At 39.9% G+C, this 15,264-nt stretch overlaps 1 protein-coding gene across 1 annotated transcript; it reads left to right on the top strand.

The window, feature by feature from the left end:
- The first annotated feature begins 235 nt into the window (after nucleotides 1-235).
- Nucleotides 236-2,559, top strand: LOC6583672 (AT-rich binding protein). Its single transcript, XM_002009296.4, has 2 exons — nucleotides 236-538; nucleotides 668-2,559. The coding sequence occupies exons 1-2, from the start codon at nucleotides 359-361 to the stop codon at nucleotides 1,757-1,759; spliced, it is 1,272 nt and encodes a 423-aa protein (XP_002009332.2). The 5' UTR covers nucleotides 236-358; the 3' UTR covers nucleotides 1,760-2,559.
- The last annotated feature ends 12,705 nt before the right edge of the window (nucleotides 2,560-15,264 follow it).

The following is a 15,264-nucleotide window of genomic DNA, read 5'->3' as shown; positions in this document are numbered from 1 at the left end:
TTACTTTTATTTCAAGACCAACAGAAAATAAAATTTACTTAATGAACTTGCAGACGAATTAAGCAAAATAAATTTAAAAACAAAAAATGCTAAAAAATATATGAAACGTGTTTTTCTTTAAATTCAACTGAAATGTTTGGCGGGATTTTGAAATTAGTCCTAGGTGGCAACGCCATGTGTGTTTGTGTGTTGCGAAATGTGCCGCGCAACATCGATATATACATTCGATACATCGCCACAAAATGCATACCTTGTTAAATGCAACCCTGTACTGCGGCCAGCCAACAAAACATTCATATAAATAATAATAATAAAACGCAACGCACGGCCCCGAGGCGTCGCCAACAACGTCAACGCAATGGGCTTTCCGCGCATTCTCAGCAAGAACAATAAAATCTACACAAAGCTTGGCGAGTTCTGCCTATCGGGCGACAGCTTCTGGATCGTCTGCCACACATGTCAGGAAGAGCTGCAGACGCAGGACGCCTTTTGGAAGCACATCCAAGATGAGCACAACTTTCTGCACGGCCTCGCCAAGGTAAGCACCAGAGCCAGCAGCCGCACCGACCGCCCCAATGTCCTAGTCTCGTGCATGTTATGTTTCCCTTCTTATGTTATTTTGGCGCCCAAAATGTTTGTTTTCATGTGTTTGTGTTTGTGTAAACAGGAGCATGGTCGCAGCTCCAATTATTGCTTGACGGACGTGGATGCGGCTGCCGCGAGTAGTACAACAACGTTGCCAACGTTGCCCATGCCGCTGGCATTGTATCACTGTGCCAAGTACAACGAGGAGGAGCAGGAACAGGAAAATCAGCAGCAACAGCAGCAGCAACAGCAACAGCAGCAACAGCAGCAGCAACAGCAGCACCAGCAGCAGCAACAACAGCAGCAGCAGCAGCAACAGCAACAGCAACAACAGCTGCAGCTTCAGCAGCAACAGCAACAGCAGCAGCAGCAACAACAACAGCGGGATACGGCCAAGGATCTGGCGGAGCTGCATGCCGTGGCAGTTGCTGCCGCTGGCGATCACAGTGCGCGCAGCAGCAGCAGCAGCGTCTGCGGCGGGGCCGGCGGAGGCAGCAGCATCGATATCAAAGTGGAGCCCACCAGCTTGAGCCTACCACCGGATATGCAGGTGGCAGCGGCAGCCGCAGCAGCTGGGAGCAACGCCAACACCACAATCTACCATTTGTCGCAGGTGGTGCCAGTGGCACCGCCGCCTCCGCCGCCGGCATCGACGTCCTGCTTTGTGAACGCGGGCACAGTGACAACTCCGACAACGAGCGCAACAATAGCAGCAACAGCCACGCCCCCGCCGCCGCCGCCACTGTCGCATACCGCATTGGCCGGTTCAGTGGTTGGCGGCTCTAATGTTAATGTGAATGTCAATGCTAATGCGGCGGCTGCTGCTGCCGCCGCCGCCGCCGCTGTGGTGCTGCAGCAGTCGTGCATACCGTTGCTGGCCGGCGGCCAGGAGCTGCTGCCAAAGGACTCGAATAGCACGACGGCCAGCGCGAGCAGCGCCGTGTCGTCGGATGACGGCGAGCGTTGGTATATCTGCGATTATAACGCCTGTGGACTGAAGTTCAAGTACAAGTCGCGCATGGAGCTGCATCGGGTGGTGCACAGCAAGGAGCGGCGATTCAACTGTGATATGTGCACCGCCTCCTTCAAGCAGTCTTGCAACCTGTCCACGCACCGCAAGAAGAAGCACTCAATAAGGGGCATCAAGAGCGAGCTCTTGCCGCAGCGCTTCTAATGTGCGTGAGAGGTGCTCACGCCTTCTTGCCGCCATGCCTCCATCCCGCTACCTAAGGACCAAGTGCAAAGTCGCGCCCCCTTCCCCGAACCTTAAAACTCCTATCATGAGTCCAATTCCAAATCCCATCCATCTAAGCCATATTTTTTATATATATATATATGTATGTAAATGTTTTTTTTTTCTTTTTTTGTTTGTTTTAATTTGTTTAGTTTTAAGTTAATCTTAAGCATATTCACACACACACACATATATATAAATGTATAAATATATGATTTACCTTTAAGTTTTAGCCCCTTGCCGCGCCCTCACCGTAGCCCTCTTCCCCATCCCATTTAGTGTTAAGCATATGTTTAAGTGAGGTTATGTTAATCTCTGTGGGCATAGCAAATTGGTGTACTTAAGCCGATTTTAGGACTGTGCATCAGCATATATATGTATATGTATGTATGTTTGTACGGTATGTCTGTATGTTTTTACATGTGTATGTTTACACACTCACACACACAACTTACGTTCGTATAGCTGTAAATGCAGATTTTTATGTAGTCGTTAAGAGAACTTTACCGTTAATTATTAAGCGTTTATTTGTAAGCAGCCGAAACACAAACAGGAGAATGAGAATGAAAATGAGGATTAATCAAAATGATGAATATTAACAGTAAAACGAACCCGTTAGTCAGTTGTTAGCAATTACATAACGTTACAGTTTTTTTTTTTATCGAAACTATGTCAAATAATACGATCAATCCAGTAAAAAATCGACAACAAAATATATACCTTAACAATTGTTCAGTTAACGGCGCTTGCTTTTTTTTTTGAATTTGTGCTGTTAAATATCCTGAGGGGATCTATTTGCTTTGGCATTATTTGCTTCATTGAAGGGCTCTCGGAGGTGCTAAGTCCCTTACTATTCCCTTCCTTTTTATAAAATACGGTCTGGTTTATGTCTATGCTAAGTCCCTTTTTCCCTTATATAAAATACTTATTTATTCCCTTCCACTCTTATACTGGCCCAGCCATTATTATTTCATATTGAAAAATCCTAGTAGTTGTTAAATTCCTTTTTTAAAATACTGGCTGGCTTGTGTCTATGCTATTTGTGTGGGTTACTGTCTTCGCTGAATGTGCGTCCTATTTTTAGTACGCAATTTTCGTGTAGTTTCCAATTCGCCGGATTCGTGTCCTTGCTGCTATAAATTGTAGCACGTACATAAACCACAAAAGAGTTGCTTTGCATTTTTTTTTTTAAAGCAAAAAAAATTTTTTTTTCCGTATTCTGCATTTACAAACCGTCGATTTGGGCAAGTACTAAATGTATATATGTATGTATTTACACTGAGAGTCTGAATAAAGTAAAATATGGAAATGTTTTCTTTGTATGCTTAAAATCTAGGTTTATATCAATTTGTATAGATGAAAGACTTTTCCAACACAAATCAAGCCGCAAAGTGCATTTTATGCATCCGATTTGATTTCCACATAATCGACAGCAAATATAGTTAGAATCCCGAAAATGTTATGAAATCACACAAAACTCTATTGAAGTGTCCTTCAAATAAAGCTACACATACATACAGATGATATCAATGTAATGCATGTGTTGTATTATTTTCAGCAGCGCAAAAGCTGAATGCTGCAAGAGGTGCAAACTGAAGACTCTTCAATTTTAATGAACGAATGAGCGTGTTTAAATATACATACATACATAGATAGGCGTGTATGTGTGTATTGGTATTGCTGTTGCTGTGCGTGTGAATTGCTGAGTGCAGATAGGTTGGAGGCACAGTGAAGAGGCAGGCACCACACACACAAGCACGCGCACACGCATGAAAAGGAAGGCGTAAATGAAGCGGAAATTGAAATGTGTGCAGCAAACGAATGTACGCACTAGATTTTTGAAAGGTTTTTTTGTTGATGTCTGCGCTGCGTTACACACATTCACACACACACAGACAGACAGACTGTCGGCCGATATGTGTGCCTCTGCCTCATTTGAGCAGATACAATCAGTTGTCCATGAAACAGACAGGCATGCCTTGAACTTGGCCCAAAAGAGTATGCTACATTAGTTGTCCATGGCAGTTCTATTAAAGGAGCTAGTTGAGTTGTTCACTCGTTCAGTTGCAGAATCGCTGGCTTCGTTCACAAAATGCAAGCCTTTTCCCTGGTTCATTTGAGTCGCATTATCGGTTCCTCTGCCCACATAAGCTATCGTTTTTCTTTTATGCTTTACTACTGATTCATTTTGGCTCATTGTTCGTTAACAATCTTTTGCACACTTATTGCATTTACAAACAAACAAAATCTTAACATCGTTATGGTAACAAGCTGAATATTATTTAGGGAAGTAAACTTTCGGCAGAGAACTTAAGCATTGCACTATGGGATGGTGTATCTTCCTTTAAAAAAGATTCACGATTAATATATACAAAATGTATACTGCATAATTTTATTTATTATTTATTTATTTATTTATGTTCAAATATATTATTTATTTGTATTTTTACACTTACTGCACAAATTAACATAAAGAAGAAAAATTAGCCTCACTTTCTAAGTTGTTTAATTATGTCACATATGCTTGCTTCTTATACCACTGTGAACTGGGCAGTTGGAGAGTTCGTGTAAGAGAGAACATAAACAGTTAAACTGTTGCAGTTGCTGTTATAAATGACGCTGCTTATTTAAGTACTTTGTCTGCATGGCTCTCCATCTTCTCTATCTCTCTCTCTCCTTTCACGCTCCCCCTCTGCCATCTTCGCTCGCTCTTTGTTTGCGCTTGCAGTTGCTCAGCCAAAAATATTACCCAGACAGCTCAACAAGTGCGAAAGCGAGACGGAGATAGCTTGTAATTAGGCTCTGGCTGTATCGAAGTGCCAAAAATTTAAGCTACTGTGAAAAGACTCATCCACTAAAAGTTTCAATTAAACGCGCAACAATACATATGTAGAGTGTGCATGAGTGTGCGGGTGTGCATGTGTGCGCATGTGTGCATATGCTGGATTAAAAGGAAAACCCAGCGAAATCAAATTGAGTTTCAGTTGTGCCGCGGCCCGCGTGTTTTTCATTTTACTCTCTATAATCAGTTTTCCTCAATCAGTTGCATGAGCATGCGAGTATATCCGACTAGGATCATAATTTTTTTCCATTTCGTGCATATTGATACATACATACATATATACAAATAAAGACAGTTCTGCTGCGGGTGAGTGGTTCCCTTTGAGGAGCAAGTTCCATATCAATTAGTAATTGAAATTCTAGCTAAACACTGATGAACTTTAATATCCTCGGCAAGCTTTAATGTCTTTTCTGCCTTTACAGAGTATCTAAAGAAGTCGCATACTCTGATGTCGGCTTAAAGTCACATATGATTTTGTCGCTCGACTTTTACATTGTTTTCCGTTGCTATTTAGCGCAGTTGCAGTTGCTATGCAGTTGCAGTTGCAGTTGCCGTGGCATTTTGTTGGCCAACAACGCTGTGAGTGATGAAACTCGTAACTGTTTGTGATAACTTGGTCGTCTAATTAGAGCGTTCGTTTTCAGGGAATGGGTAATATTCTGGATTCAAAGAAATTGCTGGCATGGCATACCAGCTCTGGCATTTGCCTCGGTTACGAACTGAGGTGTCCTTGCATACCTTTGTTCATAATGCAGAAGAATTTAATGAGAGCAATAACATTTCATGCAAAATGTGAAAAACCTGCAATTTATGCGCAGCGTTGAGTTGGGAATCCGAAACTAACTTAACTTAATTTGAACCTAACCTCAATGTGCATTATTCATAGAGCACACAGCAGGGCACACAGGTGTGCGTCGTCCACTATGCAATGTGCATGCAACAGTTGCAACAACGCAGCTCGTCCATAAACCTGCAAATGCACAATTAATCACATTGTCGAAACTCGAGCTCCATTGCAAGGCTACGCCAGCAACGGTAATACCCTTGGGTAGCTAACTGGTTCCACTAACGCACTGCTTCACATTCAATTAGTTGCAACTCTGGACGAGCTGGCTAACTGACAAGCTGACAAACTGATAAGCTGACTAACTGATGAGCTGGCAAACTGATGAGCTGACAAGTCTGTCCGCATATCGAATTGCAAAAAATTGAACAGTTTTCGCATTTAATTGAATTAGCCGAATGATTCAATGTTGTTGTCGGTTAGAGTCCGACATTTGGCTAAATCTGAAACACCATAACACCGTTAGTAACGGTAAACTCTATTTTGAATCGCAATTTGTGTGCTGGGCAATTCACTCTGTGCGCTCTCTCGCCTTCCAGTGCTGGAAATGTAGTGTAGGCGATGACCATAAACGGCATATGTATTCGCCTGTTCAATTCAGTTTGCTGAGCTTCAAGACGGCATTTACTACCTGATGATGATGATGTGCTTAAAAGAAAATTACAAAAATTAAAATTAAGTTATACAATTTATTTAATTTATTTAACCTTAGTATCAATTTTTTATGTTTGTAAATTGACTAGAAATGTAGATTAAGTAACTTATTTTTAAAAGGGACATTTTCAATTATTACTACTATTATCTTTTCTTTTTTAATTGTATTTGATAAATTTAATATTTAAAAAGCAAAAATGATTTCTTCATGCTTATCATGCTGAATTACAGCGCATTGTGCTGTCGGCGCAAAGCAATTGCCCAACTTCCAGGACATTTCCAGTTGTTGCTCTTCATTTAAGGGAAATTTGCTCTTAAATTGCCAGAAAATTTGGTTCAAGCAAATCGAATACGCGCCCTCAGCCTGACACACACACACACACAAACATAAACACACACTAAGTGTGTTGGATAGACGTTGTTCTTAGGCACGCTTAGAAACAGTTACATGTGGGATAACGTAAGGGATAATGTAAAGGATTTAAGCTACTTGCCGCCAATGTCAGTGGCTGACACCCATGGTATCTCTCCCTCTCCTCTCCACCCCCCCTCTATATATATATATCTCTCTCTCTCTATCTCGCTTTGTCGCTCTCCCTCTCTGTGTACGTTGCGAGGTTAAGTAGCATGCAGGTAAATGTGGCCGCGACTCTGTGTGTTTTCAGCCGTGGGCATGGGGCATCTCTGGATTATGTGACTTAGCCAAATGCCGTCTCAAGGACAAAGAAACGAAACACTTTCCATTGCCTACTTATGAGCACGCTCAGCTCACGCAGCGAGCTATGGACGAAGTGAAGAGTGGTGGGGCAGGGGCGGTTGGGCGACAAGGGAGTGGGAGGGGCGAAGTCACTGGTGTTTGGCAGCTATGATTGGTTATGGCAGGCCGTTCAATTGAGCCCCATTGAAGCGTCGGACATAACAATGGATGCGAAGCTAAAGCAACACGATTGCTCCACAATGGACTCGAGCATGACTCATCCAGAACGAACAATATAAGCTTAACCTGTGCACGGCTTTGGAGTGGTGGAGGGGGAGGGGTTGGTGGGAGGGTGTTCAGGGAGTATTTCATGTGAAACAAAAGTTTTTTGATGCGTTCGTTTTTTTTTTTTTTTCTTTAGCTTATTTTTATTTTTTTAAGAAATTGGGCAAAGTTTTATGGAATTTGTTTTCGGATGCAACTTGCTTATTTCATTTTCTGTTTTCATATTTTTTTGTGAAGAAGAGGACGAAAGTGTTTTATGGTTTTACAGCTATGTTATTGGAGCATAGGGTGCAGGGGCAAAACAATAATATTTGGACTAAACTCAGGTCGCAGGCGTGTAGTCTAAAGCCGCAAACTTAAAGCGAGCGAAGCATGTAAAATATGTAATTTTATGGATACTTCCGGAAACGTTGCTTCAGCATTGAACTTGGCCTTTTTATGGGTTTCTTGCTCGCGTTGTTAACTTACAAAATTGTTTGTTTTTTTTTTTCTTTCGGATTGCATTAAGAAAGTTTCATATCAGGCGCATGGCTGACGTGTGCAGTGAGGCGCAGCCAACTTAATGAACTAATTAGGTGGCTTAAATCGCCGTTTTATAGCAATTAGACTTCGTGTCCAGCTCGCATACGGCATGTGGCAGGTGGAAGGTGCTGAGGCGCAGCCAACTTAATGCTGTAATTAAATGCTTAGCAAACTTTGTCTCAGACCAATTAGAAAGTGCACTTAGATGTGCTCAGGCGCAGCCAACTTAATGTGAGTCGTCTAATATCTAGTTTGCGTGGTTTCCCACTCAAGCCGAGCACTGAAAGCATGTTAAATATGTTTTAATACTAAAAATACTATAATAATAAATAGGTTAAAGATAAATTATTGCTAGCGAAATTTGTGAAAATTCATAGAACTAATTGACGTGATTATAAATTGGTATAGTTACTTCTCAAGGAAACTAAGGGAAACTAGTTATTGGATAACTTCTAGATTTATGTATAGGCTTCTAGAATGACCCTATTTTACTTTTTAAGGCATGCGAATGCCAAAATTTAGAATCTACTTAATCAGTCATGGCCTTTGGATTGGCAGGGAGATAGACCATAGGACTATAAGGTATAGGGACTTTGATTGGGCACTAGATTGATATACTCGTATCGGGTGGTCAAATTTGGAGGATTGAATTTCTGACCATATATACCAGACTGATAAGGGGACTGATATGCTGATAAATGGTAAAGTACTAGAGAAAACTAGAAAAAATAGAATAATATAAGCTAAATGAACTATGTATTAGAGACTATCTCCACAACGAAGAGTTCACATCAGTGTGCAGTCGAGTATTGCTTATTTAAGGGAGTTTCGAATTCTATTCCATAACTTTGGGGTCTAGGAGCAGCTTTAAATTGGCGAAATATTTGAGGCGGAGTCAACTAAAATGCTTTGGCGTTGCCAGATCGCGTTCAGCTAACGAAACTCACTTAATAAAAATGAATGAAATGAATTTTTGCGATGAAAAACAAAAAAAATGTAACAACAATTCAATTCATATATATGTACATATAGACATATCTCTCTCTGTGTGTGTGTGTGTGCTTTTTGGCTTTTGTGTTTGGCCATTTCTGTCCATTTGTGCGCTTTGTTCTCTAATGCAGAGCCGAGCTCTCAGCTGCCTCCCTTTGTCTCTTGGTTTATGTGTTTGACGGAGGCATTTTTATTTTATTACATATTTTTCTTTTAATGTAATTTATTTGATTTGCTTTCGCTTGGCTTTTTATCTACTGACCTCTCGTTGCCCACCACACACACACACACACACACACACACACACACACACACACACACACACTCTCTCTCTCTTTCATTCTCCATCTCCCTCTCTCTCTCTCTCTCTCTGTTCGGCCGGAACATTCATTTGATTGTGTTATTTGGCACTTGGCTCTGGCCTTTTGCAGCCAGATATACCCTGCCCTGGGTCGGGCATCTACGTCATTTACAACTTGACCAACTTTGGCTGTTAATCACATCGCTAATGTTCCTTGCGTAAATATTCGATTGAAGCGAACCTCTCTACACTGAGAACAACACACACTAAATAAGTAGTTCTACCTAGATGAATCATTGTTAATTGACGTGTTCGTGGTGTGATTGGTAATTTATGGCTAAACATCGTTTCTCTCTCTCTCTCTTCCTCTCTCTCTCCCTATCTCTCCCTCTCTCTCTGATTGATTGGTAATCTATGGCTCAACATTGTTTCTCTCTCTCTCTTCCTCTCTCTCTCTCTCCCACTCTCTCTCCCTCACTCTCTGGAGAAACGAGCACAACTACGCAGTTGGCATTGGCATGGCTTTTGCTTTTTCTGGTTTGCTAGATGATTTGCTTATCTGTTTGCTTCTTGCGTTCTATACTGATTCAATTTTGTTGAAGGTTTTTCTTAAATGAAACACGGTATATGTAGGCGCAACACAAAAAGTTTATTTAACACAATATTCAGTAACAAGTACACTTCTTCACGTACCGCGACAATTTGAACTTAACTAACCGAGCCGACACACTGACATTGATCTTACACAATGAACTTACTGAATGAACTTTGGCTCGACTTACAGCGCGCTTATATACCTACTTCTACTGCATATCGAATGTTCTGGATGTCTCCTTATGCTTCTATGTTTGCGTCTATTTCATAATCCAGAACATTCGGTTTCTTATTCTAGAGACAAATGTGCGATCAGCCGACGACTGTGTTTACCGTTAGCTCAAATGCTCACTTGATGATGAGTTTTTCGAGATCAATCCTCAACACCCTCCCTAAAACTCAACATCTCTATAACAAATTTGTCCCTTATTCTTCATTCCCAATTTCTCTCTTAGATACAAAAATCTGGGCTTTGGCAAAGCTTTAGTAAAAATGTCAGCGATCTGCTCTTCACTCTTTACATACCTTACATCTATCTCATCTTTCTCAAATAAATCGCGTACAAAATGATATTTAACATCTATATGTTTGCTTCGTTGATGAAATTCAGGATTTTTGATTAGCTTAATCGCACTTATATTATCTATAAACAAGATGTAGTTACTTAAATTAATGTTACAATCAAAAACAATTTCTTTAGCCATATCATTTCCTTACTTGCTAGAGCTGCACTTACATATTCGGCTTCTGTTGTTGATAAAGCTACACATTGTTGTTTTTTACTTTGCCACGTTATTGCAGCATTCGCATATTTACACAAAATTCCAGATGTAGATTTCCGAGTTTTCTTATCACCTGCATAATCAGCATCACTATATGTCTCAAAAATATTATTAATTTTACTGTATAAAATTCCCAAATCCATCGTTCCTTTCAAATAACGAAATATTTTCTTAACTAACGTCCAGTGATGCTGCTTCGGGTTTTCTAGCTCTCGGGAAACTACATTAACAGAAAAACTTATATCTGGCCTTGAAACAACTTGTAAAAACATTAAATTTCCTATTGCTTCGCGGTAAGGTGCATTACAATTATTTTGTTCAGATACATTTTCATCAGACTTTAACGCTTCATTATAATTTAAAGGCAAGCTTTGTGTAATAAATGTAACAGGGCAACCATAAAAATCTGGCATACGAATCTGTGATCTATCTCGCAATCGCCGACCCATTTCACTATTATTATGTTCAGTTGATTCATCTTCAATTTTATTATTTTCGTATTCACTTTCATTAGTCTCACTTTCAGAATTGTCAACTAAAATTTCAGGTTTTTTAAACTGAGCTGTAAAGTTTTCTGGTTTAAAACATACATCTCTACTTATAATTACATCTCTCATATTTGGAACATATACACGATATCCTTTGCAATTTTCAACGTATCCTACTATAAATCCTTTAATAGACTTTTTATCTAATTTTCTCCTTTTTTCTTTTGGTACATGTACAAAACATTCAGTCCCGAAAATTTTAAGATTTCCGATATCTGGCTCTTTCTTGAACCACAACTCATATGGAGTTTTATTCCCATGTTTTGTTGGACCTGTGCGGTTAATTACATAAACTGCAGTGTTTACTGCTTCTGCCCATAGAAATAATGGTAACTCAGAATTAGAATGCAACATTGATCGTGCAGCTTCAATAATAATTCTATTCTCACGTTCCGCAACTCCATTCTGTTCAGGTGTATAAGGAGCATTAACAATATGTTTTATTCCCTTCTTATTAAAGAACAATTTAACTTCTTTATTAATATATTCTCTACCCCCATCGCTGTGAATTTCTTTAATGTTTTCATGAAATTGATTCTGAATTGCCTGAATAAAAATTTGGAGTTTTTCAAATACTTCCGACTTATGACGTATAAAATAAACTTCCCGATAACTTGAATAATCATCTTTAAAGCTAACAAAATACAACTTTTTACCAATAGACTCTACCTCTATCGGACCGCAAACATCAGTATGAATTATCTCTCGTGTCTTTGTTGCACGGTCAATATTTTTGTGAAATGTTAGCCGATGCTGCTTCCCATAAGCGCATCCTTCACAAAAGAAATCATTTTCTAGAAAATCAATATTCTTATTTTTCAAATAATCGCGAACATGTCGAACGTTTTGATGACAAAACCTCTCGTGCCATACTTGTAAAGAATCACTTTCTTTCGATTCTATTTTTCTTGTTAAATTACACAATTTTGGCATCAAAACATTCGCATCTAATTTTAATAAGTTTCCGAACCTAGAACCCGTTGCAATTATTTTATTATCACGTCTCAACAAACACTGTGTTCCTTTATTTTTAATAAGACAATCAACACCCCTTTTTGCAGCTGACATAATAGAAAATAAATTGTAAACTATTTCCGGAACATACAAAACATTAAACATTGTCGTCGCCCTTTTATTATTATTGACATAAGTTTCAATATCAATATTACCTTTTCCGTGCGCCGTGATATATTTACCGTTACCTACGCCTATCCTCAGGGGCTCCAAAAATTCTTCATAAGTAGAATACCAATCTCGACGCCTTGACATGTGATCAGAAGCTCCTAAGTCGATCACCCACACGTCATCTTCTCTGCCGTCCCTGCTCGCAATCAATCCTTTCCTCGATGATTCACCCGATTCTCCTTGATTATTTTCCGCTTGACTTCCTGCATTTCTCCTTTGGTGACATGTGTTGCTCTTGTGGCCTTTCTTCTTGCATATATAACACCTGTAGCAGTCCTTCTTCAGATGTCCCATCACGCCGCAGTTATAGCACTTCATAATTTTCTTCTTATTTTCATGTTCTCTTTTATTTTTTCCGTTGCCGGCGACTAACGCTGTTGACTCTTCAGGTACCACTTCTTGTTCTTTTGACCGCATTTCTTCTGTCATTAAACGAGTCGTCAAATTGTTCAATGTTCTTTTGCTGTCTTCGACCGAATCCCACGCACTATGAAAATAGTTAAACTTTTGAGGCAAAGATGACAGGATTCGCGACATTAACATTGTTTCAGGCACAGCACTTCCAAGATTTTTCATCTTGCTCCACAAAACTTCCAACTTTGAAATATTGTAGTCCACACTCTCACTTTCAATCCATTTGAAATCAAAAAACTGTTTCTGAATAGCCGATAAATTTTCTTCTGATTTCATATCATACACTGAGTTCAATTTTATCCACATTTCTCTTGCTGTTTTGCAGCTCACAATCAATTCCATCGGTCTTCTCTCGATAGAATGAATAATTATTTTCCTTGCAGTCTTATCAGCTTTCAAGAACCTTTTCGAGTCTCTCTCGTATGTTGCAGACTCCTGTGTCGGACACGTCAAACTACCTTCACAAACGGCAAGAACATCGTCGTCTTCTTCCAAAAGCGTACGAATCATAAAACACCACAAATGCCAATTGTCTTTGTCGCGTAATCGTTCAATTCTCATATTTAATGGCTCCATTTTCATTGTCTTTATTTAGTTACAAATTTGCCACTAATTCACTTTTGTACTTGCACTCGATTTCACACTACATTACACGTTTAGCACTGTCTGGGCCCATAACCTGTTGAAGGTTTTTCTTAAATGAAACACGGTATATGTAGGCGCAACACAAAAAGTTTATTTAACACAATATTCAGTAACAAGTACACTTCTTCACGTACCGCGACAATTTGAACTTAACTAACCGAGCCGACACACTGACATTGATCTTACACAATGAACTTACTGAATGAACTTTGGCTCGACTTACAGCGCGCTTATATACCTACTTCTACTGCATATCGAATGTTCTGGATGTCTCCTTATGCTTCTATGTTTGCGTCTATTTCATAATCCAGAACATTCGGTTTCTTATTCTAGAGACAAATGTGCGATCAGCCGACGACTGTGTTTACCGTTAGCTCAAATGCTCACTTGATGATGAGTTTTTCGAGATCAATCCTCAACAAATTTATTTCCATAATGATTCTCTCTTTGATTCTCATTTCTGTTCTCTTTAGTTCTTTGCAGCTCTCGCGGCTATGCTTCTCGCTTCACATATGACTTTGTTAAGAACTTCTTTTCTGCTTCTCATTTAGGTGTATTTCATCTTACTTCTTAAACGGCTTCTTCCTTTTCGCTTTCTCACTTTTTCTCTTCGTCTCGTCGTCACTTCTTGTGTGTTATTTTCTTGTGCCTTTAAGTAAATATTAAACTTCGTATATTTTCATCCCAAATGTTATTTTTCTCCTTTTTCTAAACTTGTCCTCTGTTTTCCTATTCATTTCTCTCCTTAACACTGAACTTATCTGCCCATAATTCTCTTTACTCTTCTTATGTTATATCTTACTCTGGTTTTTACTTAGCCTCTCGCTTCATATGTCTCTTAGCCTTTGATCGATTTCTATTTCTCCTCTTGTTTCTCTTTTGATATATTATTTTGCTTGCTTCCCATTCACTCGACTTATGTTTTTCATTATGCCTTGAGTTTTGCTTCATATGTGACTTTGATAACTTATCACTTCCTGTGCTTGATTATAATTTCATCGCTTGCAGTCCTCTAGTTTGTCTCTCTCTCTCTCTCTCTCTCTCTCACTCTATCCGCATTGTACTCGACTCATATTTTGTTGTGCTTTGATCTATGCACCCTCATAGCCCGCTGTCTTTCATAGCGTATGCCAACTGTAGCAAAGCTTGTTTTTTTTTTGCTCGCAATCATATTGCAAAGTTTCATTGAAAATAATAAAAGTCAAAGGCGAATAGAATAGAATAGAAGAGCGAATGGGCAGTCAGCCAAGAGTCAGCATTTATACTATATATATATATATATATATATATATATATATATGTATATTGTATATATCGTGTATCTATATATATATACAATTTGTACTCGTTTATATCCACGAGTTTATTGCTTTGGCTCTGGACTTCAGTTGCAGCTTGGTCCAAGCGGGATTTATGTAAAGTGTTTTTCGCAATGGCCACGCATAATTTTCATGCGGGCTAGGACGGTGGTGGGCGGTGGGTGGTGTTTGTGGGAGGCGAGAGACCCATAGACTCATAGACCTGTCAGCATATGAAGGAAATATCGTTTATTATAGTTAAATGTCTGCAGCCCGTCAGCCTGATGGCTGACTGACTGACTGACTGACTCAGACTGAGCCGGCTAGCGTCAGTGCCTGAGGCGGCGTTGATAGCTTCCGCATTAGGTGCGCCGCTTGCCTTCCCCACAGCGAGAGCTGGCAGCGTGTGCAAATGTCGTTTCATGGTTTCCATTTGGCTGCACACACAAGGCGGAGGAAGAGGACGAGGAGGAGGAGGAGTAGTGGCAATGGGAGGGGGGGGGGGAGAATAGGGAGGTCGGCAGAGTTATTTGCTCAGTGAATGCTTGAAGAAGGCTAACAGGATAGGCACACACACACACACACACACACACACACACACACACACACACACACACACACACACACACACACACACACACAAAGGGATAACGCAAGCGCCAAATTATAAACTTTAATTGACTTCCCAACTCAAATTCAAATTCAAATTCAAACAACAAAATCCTCAGAATTGCCTTCGTTGTTGCTCTTGCTGTTGTTGCTGTAATGGGAATTCATGTTTCGGGGTACTCAAATTGATGCTGCAACAGCTTGGCTAACAACGAAAAGGGAATAGCAAATGGGG

The sequence above is a fragment of the Drosophila mojavensis genome, unplaced genomic scaffold, assembly GCF_018153725.1.
Source record: "Drosophila mojavensis isolate 15081-1352.22 unplaced genomic scaffold, ASM1815372v1 contig_136, whole genome shotgun sequence".
NCBI lineage: Eukaryota > Metazoa > Arthropoda > Insecta > Diptera > Drosophilidae > Drosophila > Drosophila mojavensis.
This window is presented reverse-complemented; position numbering and strand designations above follow the sequence as displayed.